The sequence below is a fragment of the Meleagris gallopavo genome, chromosome 12 (genome assembly GCF_000146605.3).
Source record: "Meleagris gallopavo isolate NT-WF06-2002-E0010 breed Aviagen turkey brand Nicholas breeding stock chromosome 12, Turkey_5.1, whole genome shotgun sequence".
NCBI lineage: Eukaryota > Metazoa > Chordata > Aves > Galliformes > Phasianidae > Meleagris > Meleagris gallopavo.
The window spans coordinates 17,013,286-17,031,907 of NC_015022.2; the positions used below are offsets into that span (position 1 = coordinate 17,013,286).

The 18,622-nt window shown below is 50.4% G+C and overlaps 3 protein-coding genes across 3 annotated transcripts; 2 read left to right on the forward strand and 1 right to left on the reverse strand.

Annotated features, from left to right (window-relative positions):
* Position 1: 1 nt before the first annotated feature.
* On the forward strand, positions 2-2,763 carry PDCD7 (programmed cell death 7; the record flags this gene model as incomplete). Its single annotated transcript, XM_003209558.2, has 5 exons — positions 2-205; positions 1,156-1,294; positions 1,621-1,857; positions 2,286-2,373; positions 2,618-2,763. Coding segments are annotated over 5 exons (786 nt in total), but the record flags the coding sequence as incomplete, so codon positions are not given.
* A 3,661-nt stretch (positions 2,764-6,424) lies between these two features.
* Positions 6,425-14,218, forward strand: UBAP1L (ubiquitin associated protein 1 like). The gene is made up of 5 exons (XM_019619570.2): positions 6,425-6,598; positions 7,988-8,707; positions 8,948-9,145; positions 11,316-11,417; positions 12,199-14,218. The coding sequence occupies exons 1-5, from the start codon at positions 6,467-6,469 to the stop codon at positions 12,331-12,333; spliced, it is 1,287 nt and encodes a 428-aa protein (XP_019475115.1). The 5' UTR covers positions 6,425-6,466; the 3' UTR covers positions 12,334-14,218.
* Positions 14,219-15,471: 1,253 nt separating this feature from the next.
* KBTBD13 (kelch repeat and BTB domain containing 13) lies at positions 15,472-18,588 on the reverse strand. The gene has a single exon (XM_003209559.4). It carries the CDS (start codon positions 17,727-17,729, stop codon positions 16,347-16,349), a length of 1,383 nt encoding a protein of 460 aa, XP_003209607.1. The 5' UTR covers positions 17,730-18,588; the 3' UTR covers positions 15,472-16,346.
* Between the last annotated feature and the right edge of the window lie 34 nt (positions 18,589-18,622).

Genomic DNA, 18,622 nt, shown 5'->3' on the forward strand with positions numbered 1-18,622 from the left:
GGTGCGGCCGCTGAGGGAACCCGGCTACCTGCGGGAACTGGGCCGGAAGGCCGAGAAGGCGAGGAAGAGGAGGGAGCGGCTGCAGAGGAGGAAGCGGGAGGCCCGAGCGGCCCAGGAGGAGGAGGCGGCCCGCGCCGCGGAGCGGGAGGCTGAGATCGACCGATGGAGGGCAGGGCGCGTCCAGGAGGTGGAGGAGAAGAACCGGGTACGGAAGAGCGGCCTCGGCCCGCTGCTCTGTGCCTACGGCCGGGGCGGCTCTGCTGACGGGCTCCGATGGAGCGGCGCGCGGCCGCGATGTGGGTTTCCGTGCTCGTGGATCCCCCGGCTGCGTGCAGCGTTGGGCCCCTCGGGATAAGGACGTCGAGGCCCTTGGAGCGCGGTGCTTCGGGCAGCAGCCGAGGGAACCGGGATGGGGCGGTCAGAGAAGAAGAGATCGGGAGCACCTGACTGCTCTCCACAACCTCTGAGAGGAGGCTGTGCAGAGCTGGGGTCGGCCTCTGCTCCCGTTAACAGCGATGGGGTGAGAGGTGATGGCCTCGAGTTGTGCCAGGGAGGGTCCGGCTGGATATTAGGAGAAATTTCTAACCAGGAAGAGTAATGTTGCACCGGCACGAACTGCCCGGGGCTGGTGGGGACACTCATTGTGGCACAGAGGGAGGTGGACAGTGGGCGTGACTCCAGAGCAAAAAAAAATAACAACAAAAACCCACCCAAATTAAGCTCGATGGGAAGTGGTGTTGGCACTGCATTGGCTGCCAGAAATTCATCTCTGTTGGTTGCTGGGCCCGTTGCTGGGCTGGCACAGAGCAGCTGATGTGCAAGGTGTTGTATCCAGACTGGCATGGCAACGGTCTGTAACTGCACAGCTGTGAAGTCTCCGTGGTTTTTACTCATTGTACATTTTTGCTGACTTCCTGAGGTTAAAGGCTTTATGTACTCAGCAGCTGTTCTGGCCCAAATCTGTGTGTGGCTCACCATTCTTTTTTCCCTGAAATCTCATTGTTAAGGTTTTTTGTTTTTTTTTCCAAAAGGTCAGCTGGTTGACTTACCTGCTATGGCACTGTAACTAGGAAGTTGTGTTTGTTTGACAGTACCTTTTCATTCTAGTCTGTGTGGGATAATCCATGCATCCTGTTGCTTTTCTTTCCTTTGCAGGAGCGGGAGCTTAAGGCTGCTGCGGACAGTGTCTTATCTGAAGTAAGGAAGAAGCAGGCAGACACAAAGAGAATGGTGGACATCCTGGGCTCCTTAGAAAAGCTTCGGAAACTGAGGAAAGAGGCCGCTGCCAGGAAAGGTTAATTAGGAGAATTTTTCCAAACTTTTCTAATGGTGCACACAGGAAATAACAGGATGTGGAAGGTGCACTTTGAAGAAGCTGTTTCTGTATTACTTCTTGTTGTTACGTGGTTCTGCAAGAATAGCTATAAAATGCTGAGCAGCAAATTGGATGCAGCGACTGTGTTCCTATGTTTCCAAACTCTTCCTTACCAAAAAAAAAAGCTTCTGTTGAGATAGTTGTTAGCTTATACTTCTCTAAGACTTTGCCAGCTCTGCTTTTAAGTCTCATAACGGAGCTCCTTCTGAATTTGAAAACATTATGTTAATTCTCCTTCTCTTTAGGTGTTTGTCCACCTCCCTCAGCAGATGAAGCCTTTGAAAATCAGGTGGAAAGTCTCAGAGCATTGCTCAAAAACCGCACAGAGCTGTATGAAGCTGAGGAGAGAGCACTGAGAGTGATGTTGGAAGGAGAACAGGAGGAGGAAAGGAAGAGAGAAATGGAAAAGAAACAGAAGAAGGAAAGAGAAAAGCTTCTACAGCAGAAACGTGAAATTGATTCCAAGCTGTTTGGTGATCCAGGTAAATCCTGTTTGTCAGACTTCACTCTATTTACTGCTTTCAGCTCTTAGGCGTTAGGTTTAAAATACAGGCACAAAAGAGATTGTAGGTTAAGCTGAAGTGGGAATAAACAGAATAGATTGAAGACTTCCAGCACGCAGCAGATGCTTTATTCTGATGATTTGGTTAGTGCAGTTTGTGTGATCGGGAGCAATTCAGTGTCCATATGTTCCCATGGTGTAGAGGATGGAGACAGGAAAAAGTTTTGCTCGTCTGAGCTTCGCTCTGACAGTTTTGGTAAGGGTGAGGAGATGTGCAAAACATGTAAATAATAGGTAAGGATTTCAAGTTAAGCTGGGAGCAGCAAACTAATCATCAAATTTGGAACTTCTCAGACAGTGGGCTCAAAGGCCTCCCTGGTTTATTGAACAATTTCTGTGTTTTAACAGATGAATTTCCTCTTGCTGATCTGCTGCAGCCTTTCAGGGAATATTACTTACAAGCTGAGCTTTCTGTAGCAGCTCTAATCCAGATCAGGTAAAGGCTTTGTTTTGGTGTCTAAGGTATCAAGTATTGTTGAGGTTACAAAATATCATTAATTCACTTCCATGTATGGCTATGTGATGAATTCTTTCAGTTCCTTCTGTGTCAGTTAAATACAGAGCACAATTTGTAGTCTTGTGTATTGGTTGGTGTGAAGAAAAATGTATGTGTGCATGTAATCTTACTGCTGAAGTTCTCTTGTGCTGGATGTCCTCTCAAACACCTTTCTGTATTGAAGGCACGAATGGGATCAGTACTTGGTGCCCGCTGATCACCCTGAAGGAAGCTGCATCCCTCCTGGATGGGTTCTTCCGACTCTCCCCACGAATGACACTTGGGCCACTGCTGTCAGATAACTCAGAAATAAATTATTTTTGCACTGGAGGAGTGTTTTGTTGTAATTGGTGGTGCCCGTGTGAGAGGATCCAGCGAGGAGGTGGTCCCTGGGTCCCGTTTGTGCTCAGGAAGCCTGTAGCCAGGGTCTGGAATGCCTTGAAGAGAACTGTAAGGGATGGTTTTGCTTTCTAACTCTGCAAGGAGATACCTAAGTAACTCCAAAGCTGTCAGCCCTTTCGTGGCACAGAATTACAGTGCTGCTGTGTGTTTTTATTAACAAATCACAATCTCAATAAAGTAATGCTGCTGACAAGGTGATTTGTGCCAGGATTCATGTACTATTTTTAGTGACTTTATAAGCTGAAATCAAGATGTTGAAATCTCCAGAATTTTGTTGTTTTTTTTTTAAAGAGCTCATTACTAGATGTGTTTTTCTTCTCAAATGGAGCATGTCAGGCATTGCTTTCAAAATAGTTGCTGTGTTTTTGTGCATAGAAACGAGCTATTACGTTTTTAAACAAATTCTGAAGTACAAACAAGACATCGATTTGTGAGCTTGATTAAAGCAGCTGCTGACATTTTGCTTTGCTGAACTAAAACGGGTACCACAGCATGGAAAAAATTCCCCGTTGTGTTGAAATAGGTCGGCCAGCCTTGTGAATATATTTAAATCTGACAAATAAGCCTGGGGAAGAAGGTAATAAAACCTGAAGTTTAACCTACTTCAATTGTTTCTGCCTTCAAAGCTATTTTTCTGTAGAAACCCGTTGTTTATATAGCATTTGGTTAAAAATGCAGCTCTGTTTAGTAAGTTGGTTTCTGCACAGAATAAGCAGAGAAAATTGGATTGTTTTTGAAACATTTTTGCTGCAACAGAGAGATTTGTTCTAGTGCTTGGCATCAGATGTGACCCAGGCTACTGGGAGAGTTGTCAGCAAAAGGTTTGTGTGCAGGAACTGCTCCCTCCTACAAGATGACAGAGGCTTATGGCTTCAAATCCTCCCATGTTCAGGACTATTTGCTGAAAGCAACGATGGCCCCATATGGTTTTGGGGCTTTGCTTGTCTACGCAGGTTGCCTTGGCTTCTTTCCAGAGCCGCAGTCATGTTCTCACTTACCCTAATGCGTGGGAATAGATGTGATCTTTCCCATTCCTTATCTCTTAGCATCACCATTGTGTAATTCCTGGAGGAGGCAGCACATGATTGCCTACTTGCAGCTGATAAATTCAGCCCTTAACTGTGGGTTTATGTCAGTGGTTCCTTGGCTGAAGGCTTCTGTTGATTTCTGTTAGTAAGAGCATACTAAGCAGTAATCTAAGATAGAGCTGGAGTTTGGGTGCAGAAGTTTGCAGTTCTTGCTTCAAGCCACAGCACCACAAAATACAGTTCACCGTTAAGTCCTCTAAAGATAAGAGTTCTGATGTGCATGTCCATACATCCCCCCTTCCCTGCCATGTCTTTTAGCTTCATGTCATTCCAAGTCTTTAAAGGTAGGTCAGATCCTGGGAGTTTTTCCTGGCAAAAAAGCGTGAAAGCTGTTTCAAAATCAACACTTTCCATTTAATAAGATAAATGGCCAAAGGATGCTCTGCTTCAGTAGTTAGCTCCTTATCCCATCAGCGTGTCTGCTGAGACAGGCTAACCACTTAAGCTACGATAATCTTGATATTGTCAAAGTCAGATGCTCGTCAGATGCATGGATTTAAAGATTTAAGCAGTGGGTAAGGAGGTGGTATAAAAGCAACTGTTCTCCCTGCCGTGTGAGAGGAGCTACTTGATTTCATCTAACGGTAAGGATAACTTGATATTATGGATAAGAATTGCAACTGCTGGTGCATGGTGTACATGCAGGCATATTTCAATCTCACAAGCTTGCTGTGGTTTATTTGTGCTTTTCTAATGATGTCTGCATTAAAATGTTTTATGTTTTGAGTGAGAAAGGATGAAGTCACAGTTGAAGGAAGAGGAATGTTTGAAATCTCAGACGCAAAATGAGTGTTTGAGTATTGATTCTTAAAAACAAAAGCCACGTGTATTCAGATTCAGTCCTAAGATCCAGATTTGAGTATAGGGAGGTATTTCTTACTGCTGTCCGGATGGATGCTGTGAGAAACAATGAAACCTTTGCTGAAATCGGAGAAGGTGACATCAACAGGTGTCCTTTGGTCAGCCAGACGGGGAACCTCGTGGTGAAAGGAGATGGAGTTGGTTGTAAGGGGCTTTTCCCTGCGCTGCGTTTATGCAGGGCACCCAGGGGTATCACAGCTTTTTGCAAACAAGCCTGGGTCTTTGGAAACTGTTGTAGGTGCTGGACAGCAAAATATGCCCTGCTGGCACCAATGACTCTGCACAGCTGCTGGGAGGTGAATTCCTGCAGGAAGGGGCTGTGCGTTGCAGGCGGGGGCTGCGTGGGGATGTTAACAAGATGGAGAAAATGGGGACAAGCTCTGCTGACGTTGTCGTGCGTTTTCTTTGTTGGCACTCACGTGGATTGTAAGCACTCTTAGCCAGGCAGCAGATGGCCCATGGCACGTTGCACGGTGTGTGTCAGTGGCTGTACATGTGGGGGGCAAAGCTGGTGCAGGGCTGCAGCATGGATTAAGGGATCCTGGTGTCAGTCCGGGGTGGGTGCTGCTGAGCCCTGCTGCGTGTCACTCTTAATTTGCAGGCTAGAGGTGGTTTGTTGCATTCCTGTCCTTTGAGCTGCCTTTCTCAAATGTTTCCCGTTGCAGACCTTTATTTTCATGCTGCGTTAATAGGCTATATACATTCTGCTGCTTATTTTTGCTTTCTGGAGTGTTTATCTATTGCCATAGAAGCCACGCTTTTCTCAGAGGGGAAAAAAAAGGTAAAAGCACTTCTGTGTATACAGATGTCCCATAAACTACATATTGCACAGTGAGCATGGCTGGCGAGCGCTGCCTTGGGACAAGCAGGCACCAGCTGCAGATTCCAGAAGTCAGAGGAAGACTTGTCATCAGACTTTGCCAGTCAACAAAGGGAACTATTCTGCATGTTGTCATCACTGGGATGCTGGGGACTCAGGACTTAATGCAACAAGTTGTGGCTTATTTTTCACTAAACTGAGTCATTAGTACAGAACTCATGGCTACGTGATGGCAGTAATATTTTCCATTCTGTTCATTTGAATTCTTTCTCTCCCTGCTATTCCTACTCTAAAAAACATCACTGTGCTTAAAATGAGCTGGTTCTTAAAAGCTCATCTTTTTCAAATGGTTCGTTCAACATCCCTCAAACACTGCAATGTGAACCTCAGCAAAAACCTACCCAAGTAGAGAATAGGAATAAAGCTTGGGTGGCTCTGTAGCTCTGCATTTAGCTGGGGGAAAGGGGAGCGTGGCAGAGGGAGGGCCTGCTGAATGGGAGCAAGGGGAGGAAAGCAATGGGGTTATGCACAGAGGTGTCAGCAGGGGTGGAACTGGAGGAAGAAAGTGCTGAAGATTCCTGCTGAATGTAATCTTGGTTGGGCTGTGTTGACTCAAGCTCTGAATGGCAGTGATTAGTTCTTACAAATCTTCCTGCTTTCTAGTAATTAACACTTTACAAATCTGGATGTTGCACACAGCAGAGCTCACCTCTCTCCAAAAGATGGCATAAAATAACTTATTTTTCTCTCCTTCCACTCAAATTTGCTGTGGTTACAGCATCACTCCTGTGCAGCTGCCAGTCTTTCCTGTTACTTTTTTTTTCCACCCCTTCTTTAGGCAGTGAGCAATCAGGCAGAGACAATGAGCTACCTGGATGGAGTGCCCTTCCGGACAGCTGTGAGCCTCGAGGAAAACTCTGCAGGAGAAAGCAGCTTCATCAAGGCACCAGCCATAGACCTTCCTGACTGCACCGACATCCTCATGAGCACCATGGTGGGTTGGCCTCTTCCAAGTCTGTTTCTGGTAGGATTCTCAAAGGGTTGCTCTTCTTGGGGAAGGAGAGAGAAGGAAAATCTCTCCTCCATGTTGGTGTCCTGCCCGTTGGTTGTTTTCAGTAGGAACATGAGGTGAGGGTCTTGTGAGGATGGGTGAGAGGAAGGGTTTTGGTTGGGGTTGGGTTTTATTAAACCTGTCCAAGCTTGAGGATGGGATGGGTGGAGGGTTGCAAGATGGTCTTTCTTAGATGGAAAGTTTGATTTGTCCTTGAAAAGTGCAAATTTCAGGCCCTAGTACAGAAAATGGAGCTGCTCGCTTTCTTGCCGCTCCTGCTGTTCTGCTGAGCAAGCTTCAGCAGTCTCACCCATAGATGGGGTCAGTGCACTGTGCAGGGGAAATCCCCCTGAGCACCCCCAGGCCTTCCTCTTCCTGTCACTTGTGCGCCATCACTAAAACATGCTCAATTTTTGAGGTGTTTTTTTGGGATTTCTCAAAGAAAATGTTTGTGGGCAGGATTCCATGCAGGTGATGGTTTGCAAGTGGAGGCGTCACTGAGCTGAGTCTGTCCCTGGTGTCCCACCCCAGGGACTCTGGCTCACTCTGGATGGGGACACATCCGTGCATGGTTCTGGAAGCATGCAGTGGTGTTCTCCTTGGGGAGCTTGGTTTGGGTCAGGCATAGCACAATAACAGCAACATTCCCGTGATGTGAATGTGCCTGCCTGCCAGGAGACCTTGTTTGGAGAGCTCTGGGACATGCATGGCTTGTTTGTTCCCGGAAAGCACTCAGATGTAAGTCAAAAACATGTTCTAAGGATTCTAAGGCAGGCAGTTTGCGACCCCTGTGCTCTCCTCTGGTTACTTAGGAGCTACTCCTCTGCAATCTGCTCTTCCCTCTCTGCAGCAGCCAAGCTGACAAGGAACCCTTCTGTGTCTAAAGCACTCTCAACAGGATTCCAAATACAACTGAAAGCAGTAATAATGCTGCAAATGGATGTTTCCAAGTGAAAACCCATAGGGATAAAGGGGGACTGTCCAACCCCACAGCCCTAGTGCCCAGTGGCAATGAGATGTTAGTGATATAGAATTGTAGGATCAGAGAATTGCAAAATAACCAGAGTAGGAAGGGACCCACAAGGATCATTAAGCCCAACCCCTGTCTCCACACAACCGCTCAAAACCCAAACCCAGTGTCTGAGAGTGATGTCCCATTGTGAGCTCCGTCAGCTCAGGGCCTCCCCTCAGCCCCCTCTGGGCTGAACAAACCCAGGGCCCTCAGCCGCTCCTCACGCGTTTTGCCCCCCAGACCCTTCCCCATCTTTGTAGCTCCCTTCCACAAGGATGTCAGTACTGGTGTTCTCACTCCCTCTTACTGCTCTCCCACAGCACGACTTCTCGCTGGAGCGAAAGGTGCAGTACTGGCTGGAGGCCGCTTCTCAGCACCAAACCTCCTGGCAGCAGCTCCACACCGACGCCATCCCCACGGCCCCACCATGCTGGCTGCTGCTGGTGGACCCCGCTGAGGGCAAGGAGACAGCAGCGAGCAGAGTGAAGGAGGGCACGGTGCGGCGCAGCATCAGCCTCAGCGCCGAGCGGGGCCGGGGAAGAGCCTCCGACACAGAGAGTGAGGCTGGGTGCTCAGAGGACGATGAGTGCTGGGAGGAGGATGAGTGTTCCTCTACCTCCTGGGAGGAAAATGACAGGGAGGAGAACATTCTCCGGAGGAGAAACCAGCATGGCTTGCAGCAGATCCGACCAAAGACTTCGCCTGGCTTGCTGGAGCCTCCTTCAGAGAACGGCTTCAAGGCCACGAGCCCTGATCCAGGCAAGCAAAGGAGGTCCATGGTTTTGTTCAACAACATGAAGAACGAGCTGGAAGCAGCCAGGAGGAAACTGGCTGCGTTGGTGCATCCTTTAAACAGAGCCACAACCGAAAGCAAAGGGGTTCCCACTCCACCAGCGGTCCCCCAGCACTGCCGAAGCAACAGGAGCCTCAAGTTTGGACCGGCAGCAGAGGGGTCTCACATGGGAAGCCTGGTGCCAGCTCCCCCCGCGGCACCCAATGCCTCCATGCCACCCATCCGCAAGCACAAGCCTACAGTCCCGGTGAGCTGCCTCGTGGTGGGGGAGAGGTGGAGGGAGAGGGGGCAAAGCACCCTGTTCTGGGCTCCAGCCAGCAAAGCTGAGCCAAAACTGGGCAACGATGTTCAGTGATGAGTGCCAGGGCAAGGCTCTCCAGTGCCTACCGTCACCTGTTGGTTTGGGGACTGACCATTGCACGTGGGCGCCGCAGTGGTGGCTCCATCCGTCCCCGCTGCCAACATGATCTTCTGTCTTGTCTCGCAGTCCCTCAGCCCCTACTCCTGCCTGCCCCCAGCACGGCCACTGGCATCCCGCAAAGCCAAGCCAGATTCAGCAGCTGATCTGCTGTCAGCACTGAGCCAGGAGGAGCGCGACCTCATCGAGCCCGTCATTGCCTTGGGCTACCCGGCCCGCAAAGCCATCCTCACTCTTCAGAAGACCGGGAGGCAAAGCCTGGGGCAGGTTGGTGGAGCTGACACAGCTGAAATGGTGTGGGATGCTGTGGGGGAAGTGTTATGGTAACAAAATTCATATTTCACAGTGATGTGAGTGACTCCCTTTTGCTCACGGTGGTCTCCCTTGTTCTGCATTGGGGAAAATGAAGCTATTTTTCTTGCTTTGCTATCAGAGCAGGGTTTTCTCTTGGATCAAATGCCAGCAGTTTTGCTGTAATACAATCTCAGTGAGCACTCAACTTGTCAGCGAGCAGTAACAGGCGGGTGCTGCTATCTTCCCCATCTGTTGTATGGAGCACAGTGTCCTTCTAGTGCAAATCTTGCCCCCGTATATGGAAATTTTCTGCACATCGTTTTGTCTCAGCTGTTAGGTTCGTGTGACCATTTTCATGGCTCATCCTGTTAGCACAGGACCGTAAGAATATCCCAGAGATTTATCTGGTTGTTCTCCAAAACCCCAAATTACCAAATTGGAGCAACCAATGACTTCACACAAGCATTGCTTTTGGATCACTAAACACAACCATAGCGAGGGCTGCCATTCTCCCAAAGAGATGATTAATGTGCCAAAATGCAGGATCTGCCTCATTTGCCAAAATACAGGGTCTTCCCCACCAAACGTTCCCATTTTTCCCTTTTGTGCCCCATGCATCCAAGATGAAATGTAAAGTCTAGTTGTGCATACAACTGCTACAAGCATAAAACTACCAAATTAGGCTAAGATCTTCCTGGAAAATATGTTTCGAGTTAAAAACAAGAGCTGTGGATGCTCTTCGTTGCTTGCCAGTGTCACGTAAGCTTTCTGCATGTGACAGTGACAGCTTCAGACATGAAGATTGATTGTGGCACCAGACCAAATCAAAAATCATTCCATTTCTTTACGATATCAAATAAAGCTGGCAGAGCCCACCTTGGGGAGATAACAAGCTTTGTGAGCACCTACCTCCCCAAACAGCCAGCACATGGGGCTGAGAGTGGGGACATCTGCAGCAATGTTTTGGGTGTGTAGAAGCTCGCTGCAACCCCATATTCCTATTGGATTTCCCATTGCACTTCTGTGCTGGAAAATCAGGCACTGAGCTCCCTGGCACTTGACCACACTCCTTGTAGGGTGAGCAGGACCAGCTCCTCCTTCTTCCCCAGTGAACAGTCAGCCCTTTGCTGAACCCAGGAAGTAAGTAAGTCAAAGTACATAAAAAACTGGTTTTGTTTAGTCTTGAGGATAGTTTTCTTTTTTTTTTTAATGATGAAAATCATGTAGCTGACAGCAGCACAGATTTTGTGCGTGGCTTGAGCAGCATGTCAGATTGCCAAGACTGGCTGCGTTCTGCCTAGAACATGGGGAGTGACTCCTTGTAGCAAGAAAATACAGCAATGATCTCGGGTTTTAGTTAGAAAGATAATGAGGAAAATCAAGCCAGGTTCTGAATGCCAACATGCAGAGCATAATTCATGTTTGTATTAATAAGCCACTCCTTAGGGCTGACATTTTGTACAATTCTTGCTCTGCTACAGGAGAGCTAACATTTGAGGGACTGTTTTTGGCCTTGTCATGTGTTTTATGGTCTTTGCGTCCCCCTCCCTGGGCTACAGCAGAGCTGAGGAGGGCGGAGGTCTGAGTGCTGGCAGAGTGGGAGATAAAGATCAGCTTCTCCTCAGATGGGGCAGACACAGCTTTGCAGGCACCCCTGGGCTGCTCACCATTTCTCCAGGTGGACATTTTCATATCTCCTTTTTTTTCTACTATGGTATAGCCCATTTATTATGGTCTGTCACATGTGTTTTTTGGACAGTGAATGATTCTCGTGGTATTCCAAGGAGACCACTGGGAATTGTGCTGTCAGCACTCCAAGAACAATGAAGAAAGCCAAAAATAACTGTTTACTTTTGGTAATGAGAGCACACAGGGCCTCTCCTGGGGATGTGGGGAGTTCGCACAGGTCCAGCGGGGGCCTGAGGCTGGGAGCATCAAAGGGATGTTGGCCTAGATAGGATTAGAGATCAGCACGCAGCTGGCATTTCACCCAAATGGGCTCTGCCAAATGAGAAAACAACTCGTAGATCCTTGCGTTGTGTTCAGACAGTTCAGGTGTTGCTCTGCTCCCATCCTCCCTTCATGTTATTCCCATTCCCATTTGGGATCAGGATGCATTAACCCTCACTGTTCTCTCTTCCAGTTTCTGGGCTACCTCCGCGCCTGTGACCGGCTGCTGAAGCAGGGCTATGAGGAGGGGCAGGTGGAGGAGGCCATGGAAATGTTCCAGTACTCAGAGAAAAAGGTCAGCAGCACAGTGCAGCCTTCTGTGTTTTGTCCATTTCCACTGCCCTGCCTCCCAGTGCCACCTCCTGCCAGGTCAGGTCCCATCACTCTGCAAGAAGTGAACCCGCATAGACTGCAAACTGGGCTCAAAGCCCCAGAAGAGCACTGTGTGGCCATAAGGACTTGCAGAGGACGGACTCACCTCGTGCTGTGCGAGCATGACACTCTGGTGTGGGAATCCCATCCCCAGGCGTGCTTGCTGCCTCCTGGCTTCCTGTCTCCTCATCCCGTAGCAGGACTGTGGTGCTGTCCCGAGCTCTGGTCCCCATAAGCAGTCCCACTGTTTGGGCTGGTGTAGGATCCTGCTCACCTCTTGTACAAGGCTCAGCACTAGGATGGTGCTGCCTCGGTGCAGGAGGTGTGGTTTGCTGAGAACGGGTCTCTGAGTGAGCTGTGGTGGTGAGGCTCACCCTGAGCAATGGGAGAAAGAGGAACAATGAATGACAGAAATTCCCCAGTCTGGTGTGACAGTTCCACAGTGCAAACACGTGAGTGGAACTTGTATTCAATTTCATGAAGAATAAGTGAAGTTAGAGGCTGACTTTATTAACTAAAGAAAGACTTAGTGCATAAAGACTGTTAAAAGTTAGCATTTGTCCTGGCAGCGGGGTCCACAGTGCCCTTCAGCAGTAATACAACCCTGTGGGATTATCTGGCCCTGCTGCACAGCGCCTGCTGAAATGTCGCGGTGAATGTGTCCTTAGAGCCTGGCAGTAACATCGCTCCTTTCCTCCTTCCAGGCAGCTGAATTCCTGCACTTGTTAGCTCAGTTCAATGACATGGGTTTCCAGCAAAATGAAATCAAAGAAGTCCTTCTGCTCTGTGGGAACCAGAGGGACAAGGCACTGGAAGAGCTCGTGATGAAGAGGCAGTGAATGTGCCCAGCACCTACAAAGCGGGATGCATCCTGCTGCCCATCCCTTTCTAGGCCACATTTACAAATACAGCCACGTGCAGATTCTTACACTGTAATATAAATCATCTGAATTGATTGTTTTTACAAAAGCTGAGTGCTTTTTGCAGGAACATTGGTTCCTCCTTTCTTGGGAAGATTCTCAGCAGACTTCATGACGTTTGAATGTTGTGACGGGAAATCTAGATGTTAGCATCTCCTTGTGAACTAGAAACTTGACAAAAACGCACAGCTCAAGGAAGGGCACAGAGAGAACGTGGGCTGAGGTTGCTCTAGATAGCTAATGTGTGACTTTGGACCCAGGACAGTGCAAAATGTCTTATGCAAGGCTTTACGCTCAGGAATTGTCATGAAATCTGAACAGAGAGATGGACGACTGGCTCATCTCTGCCTTTTATTAAGCAAATTCAAAGGGTGCTTCTCTAAATGGCAAAGACAATGGCTCAAAAGCAGGTTTAGCACAAACACTGCGATCAGGAGAATCTGGGTGCCTGGTGGAGTTCCTGTGCATGGCTAAGTATGGACAACAGGAGATTCAGATTGCCTTACTCTTGTTTTGGCAGTGGAGCGATGGATGATGTTCTCCCATAGAAGTACATTATTTCCCTGTCCATTAGCTACAGATGTAGTTTATCTGAGTAAAGATGCTCGGAGAGGTTCTTACAAAAAGTATTAATGTCTTTTCCTATGAAAATGCCAACTGGCGCAACCTAGCAGAGACAACTCCTAATGAGTCCCAAAGTATTTATCATTTTCCATGGGTCTCCTTGCCCAATACAGTTCAGCTGAGTTAATGCAGCATGTTACTGCTCCACATCTCTCTGATCAGCTCCCAAACACAGGCACACAGGTGTAGCTCTCTGTGGCTGCCTCCATCCTTGCCAAGTGCCAGAGTGACAGTGACAGTGTGCATCCAGATTTTGGCCTGGAGTTGACCTTTCCATACCCGAGAGTGGGTGTTTTACACCAGTGTTGTGATCAACATCTCCCTTGGATGGCCAGGGGAGATATTCTGCTAGTAAAAAGGGCAGGGAAACTGCAATCAGTGGGGTATGGGGGTGGCAGGGCAGGTCCAGATCCATCCATCCATGCTGTGCCAGCATGAAGAGTGGCTTTGTCCTGACCTCCTTGCACCAAATCAGCCAACATGGGGCAGTCATCCTTCTCCAAAGCACAGTGCTTTCTGAGCCCATCTGCACAGCGAGCTCCCAGGCTCTTCTTGGAGCACCCATTTCTGCTTTTCCTGCAGAGCTCTTGCTTGGTTATACAAGTTTTTATTTTTGATGTGGTCCTTATAAGGCAAGTCCATTCTACAGGCAGCTTTTTGTTACGTTCAGCCTTGCCAAGATGATGTCACCTTCAACAGAAACTTGCAAAAGGTTGAGCTATGATTAGATAGACTGCACTGGGTTTGACTGTGGTCTTTGGCAGAGTGGATACCATTAAGATTGGAAGGGGCAGATAATGGTGGTGTTCTCATGCCAGCAACGCATAACACCAAGTGCTAAATACTGGTGCAACAGATTTGCAGCACCGTGCCCACTCACTGTGCAAAGGCTGAACAGCTTCTCATGCTGGCTCATATTTTTTCCCCCGCTTGCAGAGGTACGAACATCTTTCTGCTTCCCTCTGTGTTACAGTCTGTACCACGGTCTGGTGACACAGATGCAACCACGTTACTCCTCTCTTGGAACATCCATGCCACACTCAACAGCACCTGTCAAGACTGCCAAGTAGAAGTCAAACTATTTTCATTGCTGTTTGGGCTACATTATCTCCTTCTCCTTTCAGGTTGGACATTAGCAAAAATTTCTCCAAGAGTGGTCAGGCACTGGAATGGGCTGCCCAGGGAGGTGGTGGAGTCACCGTCCCTGGAGGTGTTCAAGAAACATTTAGATGTTGTACTGAGGGACATGGGTTGGTGGGGAAATGTTGGTGATAGGGGGACAGTTGGACTGGATGATCTTGGAGGTCTTTTCCAGCCTAGGTGATTGATTCTATGATTCTAAGACCAGATTTTTCAGTGGTCCTACAGTAATAATCTATTTTTGGTGGTGTTATCTTTGCCAACTTGCAAATTGTTGAAAAAACGATGCACAAAGGTGGGGTAGAAGTTGTGCTGCTTGGTTGTTTTGGAGCTGGAAGGAACGGGAGAGGCTGCCAAGTCAAATGGCCTTGGGTGACTTACAGCAGCTCACCATAAATACTTGAGTAACAGAATTATTTGAACTTTATATTGATGGAGTCTTTACGCCGGTTGTTCAACTTAGCATGGTTTAAAACAGAGTGCTGCTTCCAATTAGGAGAAGACAGCATAAAATGTTAATGGGCTTCGTCTGAGAAGGGAGCGTGGATTGGACTTGATGGGATTTATGCTCACAGTGTGCCTGGCGAGCGCCGACAGCTCCTCTGAATTCCTCACCGGGTAAGGAATGAGGTTACAGCAGCGCCAATGGAGGCAGATGGAAAACACAACCCTGTTGGATGGAGCCAGTGTGGGGCTGCTCCTGAGCATCACTGCAGATTGGGGTTGGTGCTGGGGCTGTGGTTGCTTCTTCCCTGTCCCAAGCAGGGTTGGAGGGCAAATGGGGACAGGCACATACAGTGTTTTAAATAAGGTCATAGATGCAAGCTTGGCTTTTCTTGTCTGTTTTGGTTGATTTTTTTCTTCTCTAATGCTCTCTGTTTTGAAAATGCTGAGAACTTGGCGAGGGTCAGCAGTGTAAGTATTTGAGGCATCCAGCTGGTGTTCCCTTCCCTCCTCATGCGAGGAGCACAGCTAGCCTGGGGCATGGGAGCCCAGCTGGGCATTATTTGGGGTCTGATGAGTGCATGGCTGCCAGGTTGACTCCTTGTCCCCATCTCCCTTGAGGGACAAGCAGCATGAAGCATTTAAGGACACAGTTAGTGGGCGTGGTGGGGATTGGCTGATGGTCGGACTTGATGATCTTAGAGGTCTTTTCCAACAGTAATGACTCTATGATTCAGCCAGGGGGATGAGGGCAGCCCTTCTCCAATCATCCCCTGGGCAAAACTTGGAGCTGGTGCTGAGGACAACCTTCAGCATCATGGGGCTGAGTCCCAGCAAGACAGCTTATCTGGCTGCAGAGCTCCGTTGACAAAGGAGACCTGGTAGCCTGGCATCTGCACAGTCTGAGTGCAGCCCTGCTGATGCTCTCTCCTCTCCTTTCATTTTTGCGAGTTTGCCATCTCCTAAAAATATCCTCTGGATCAAATGAGAGCATTTGGGTCTGTTGGGAGCTGGCAGGCAGGCTTGGAGGAGATGGTGGCTGTCTATTGCACCGTGGGCATGATGGATGGTTCCCAGGGAGGAACCTGCTCACTCTGGACAGCTTTCTCCTGTGTGGGTTTTTGGAGATAAACTCCTCATGGTCTTTGCCCTCCACCCCCCTCCTGTGTCCCTTTGTTCCCTCATCCCAGGCGATGTCTCCCCGGGGAGCTCAGGACTGCCTGGGAACTTTGTGAGCAGCTCTGAGCACTGCTGCAGCTGAAAACACTCAGCAGGCAGGAACGGGTCTTGATGTGGGTCCTCTGTTAGGAGATATTTTCCTTCAGGAGGAGAAAAGAACACAAGAGAAGAGTAACGACACAGGGCTTTCTACAGCTTTCCTTTTAATTCCAGGATATAAGGAACCATTAGAGCAAAGAGCAGGTTTTATGCTGCACACCTTCAGTGTGCAGTCCAAATAAATATGTCTGCATCTCTCCAGAACCTGTTCTCTGCAGAAGCCACAAAGCTCTGTGTGCCGTGGGCTCGCCCATCGTGGCACTTTGCACGAGGCTGCTGTGCCAGCAGTTCCTGTCGCCCCTTCCCCTATCGCAGGGTGCCTTGTCACCTCTGGGTCCAACGTGGAGTATCCTTGGCAAGAGGAGGAGAGGAGAGGAGCCCAGGGGAGTTGTGCACAGAGCTGAGGCCATATGCAAGGAGAGCACCCCAAGGTGGGATGGGGACGGCTACGTGGCGATGTCGTGATTGCGCCGGGGCAGCCGCAGCAGGAAGGTCTGCAGGGAGCCGCTGCGCGGGAAGCCCGCCCGCTCCTTCTTGACCCTCCAGGCCTCCTCCTCCACCGAGTAGAGCTGCGTCAGCATCTTGTTGACAGTGTACACCGTGTCACCCTTGATGGTGGCGGTGAAGAGAGCTCCTTTGCTGTTCATGAACTGGCCGGGCAGAGCCGTCCACTGCCGTGACCTCAGGTTGAAGCAGTCGATGACGCAGCGCAAGAAGTCGTCTCCGGGGCCGTTGCGCATGACGTAGAGGTTGTCACGGTGGGCCACCATGCAGTGCCCGTAGCTCTGGTGCCGCTTGAGCTCGGTGACGGGAAGCCACGCGTCCTGCTGGCTCTCATACTCGTAGATGACGGTGGTGTCCAATGGCTTCCACAAGCAGACGAAGATCTGCCCCATGGCCTGGGCGCAGGGTGCAGCCGAGCTTGGCTGCGGCAGATCGGAGACAAACGTCCAAGTGTTGGAGGCCACGTCGTATCTCTCCACAGACTTGAGCGAGATCTTCTCGTACTCCCCGCCAATAGCATAAAGGCAGCCCTCGTGGCCCACCAACCGGACGTCGTAGCGCAGCTGGTGTGGGCTGGGGAACTCGCTCCAGGCGTCGGTGTCGGCATCGTAGCAGAAGCTGCTCTCCACCACCTGCTTGCTGGCCCCGTAGACGCCGCCCACAATGTAAATCTTGTTGTCCATGGTCGCCATGCCGGCTAGGAACGTGCTGGCGCTCAGCGGCAGGCAGGAGAGCGTCCTCCACGTGTTGCTCTCCTCGTCCAGGTAGCAGATGGTCCTGGAGAGGTCCTCCAGGAACTCAAAGGTGGGCGTGTGGGCTCCCACCGCCACGAAGGTGCTGGGCAGCAGGGCCTGCACGTAGGCCAGCAGGTCGGCGGGCAGGCAGCCCAGGTGCTCCTCCAGCTCGGCGTAGCTGTCCCGGATGTAGAGCGCAGCACAGTGGAAGAGGTCCAGGAGGCCGAACACAGCGGCGGCGTGGTACAGCAGGAGGCAGTTGTCGGAGTCGATGGAGTGGATGAGGTACTTGGCCAAGGGCTTCACCTGCAGGAAGGCCGCGCACTCCACCGCCTGGAAGGTCTCCTCGCCGCCCAGCGCGGGCCGCTCACCCGCCAGCACGCGCAGCATGGCCAGGAATCCAGCAGCGCTCAGCCCGCCCAGCCCGATCTCCTCCTGCGTGCTCTCCCTCATGCCCGAGCGGAACAGGGCACGGAAGTACTCGCTGCTCTCCACCAGCAGTGCCTTCTCCACCGAGAAGCACTGCTCCTCCACACGGATCCGCACCCTTCCCGAGGGCCCTGCCCGAGCAGCTTCATCCTCCGGGCTCATCCTGCCCGGCTCTGGGGCAGCCCCTCCTCGCTGTGCCCACCCTCGGGTGTCTGCCCTGCGTCCCGGCGGCTGCTCGCTGTAACCTAAATCCTTTCAGCTAAAGATAGCCCGGCTCGTGATCGGCCCCCGGGCAGCGTGCCCCTTCCACAGGCTCTGTCCCAAAGCACAGCGAGGTTCCCTGGTCGCTGTGGGGCTGCTGGCACGTTGGGGCATCCTCCTTCTCATTTCCCACCACAAGCTATGGGCATCACAGGGCGGGCTGCACGTGGCTGCCCTCCCTGCTGGGAAGAGCACAGGGCTGTGCTATTTTTTCTCTATTTTTTCCCTTAGTTGAATGGCCACAGTGGGGGATGGATGTCAGCAAATCTCCATGCCTTCAGCTCAGCCGTGGGAAAGGAGCTTTGCATGGCCCAGGGCAGGAAGAGCCCTTTTTGGGTTCTTCCTGGGGCTGCCCCAGGAGGAGCAATGGGGGCAGAATCCATCCCTGGTGAACGGTCAGTAACACGGTGTGTGCTCTGTGGGGACAGTGCTGATGCAGTGTCAGTGCAGCAGTGGGGCACCAATGGTGACAGTACTGTGCTCCCAAAAAGGTCCCTGTGCAGAAGGGTGAAGCTTTGCTGCATCCTGTGCTGGGAAGCAGAGCTTTCCCTGATCTGTAATGGCTTAAGGAAAGAAGTAAGATTTCTTTTGGATTGCTTTGGATCGCTCTCCACCTGTGTCCAAAGGGGGGTGTAGGGCAGGGGCGTGTTGCCATCCCCCCAAAATCAGTCCCCAAATGGCTGTCCTTCCTTCCACAGGGGGTTGATCCCGTCCCCCGTTGGGACAGTTTGCCGGGACTTCCACGTTCACAGACTATTTTGGGAGAGTTTAAAAAATATCCTCCGCACACCCCT

Excerpts from the sequence above, each read along its gene's own strand:
- UBAP1L (XM_019619570.2), top strand. The coding sequence starts at position 6,467 with ATGAGCTACCTGGATGGAGTGCCCTTCCGGACAGCTGTGAGCCTCGAG. Across the intron at positions 8,708-8,947 it reads AGCACAAGCCTACAGTCCCG|TCCCTCAGCCCCTACTCCTG; the intron begins GTGAGCTGCCTC and ends CTTGTCTCGCAG. Across the intron at positions 11,418-12,198 it reads TCCAGTACTCAGAGAAAAAG|GCAGCTGAATTCCTGCACTT; the intron begins GTCAGCAGCACA and ends TCCTCCTTCCAG.
- KBTBD13 (XM_003209559.4), bottom strand. The coding sequence starts at position 17,729 with ATGAGCCCGGAGGATGAAGCTGCTCGGGCAGGGCCCTCGGGAAGGGTG.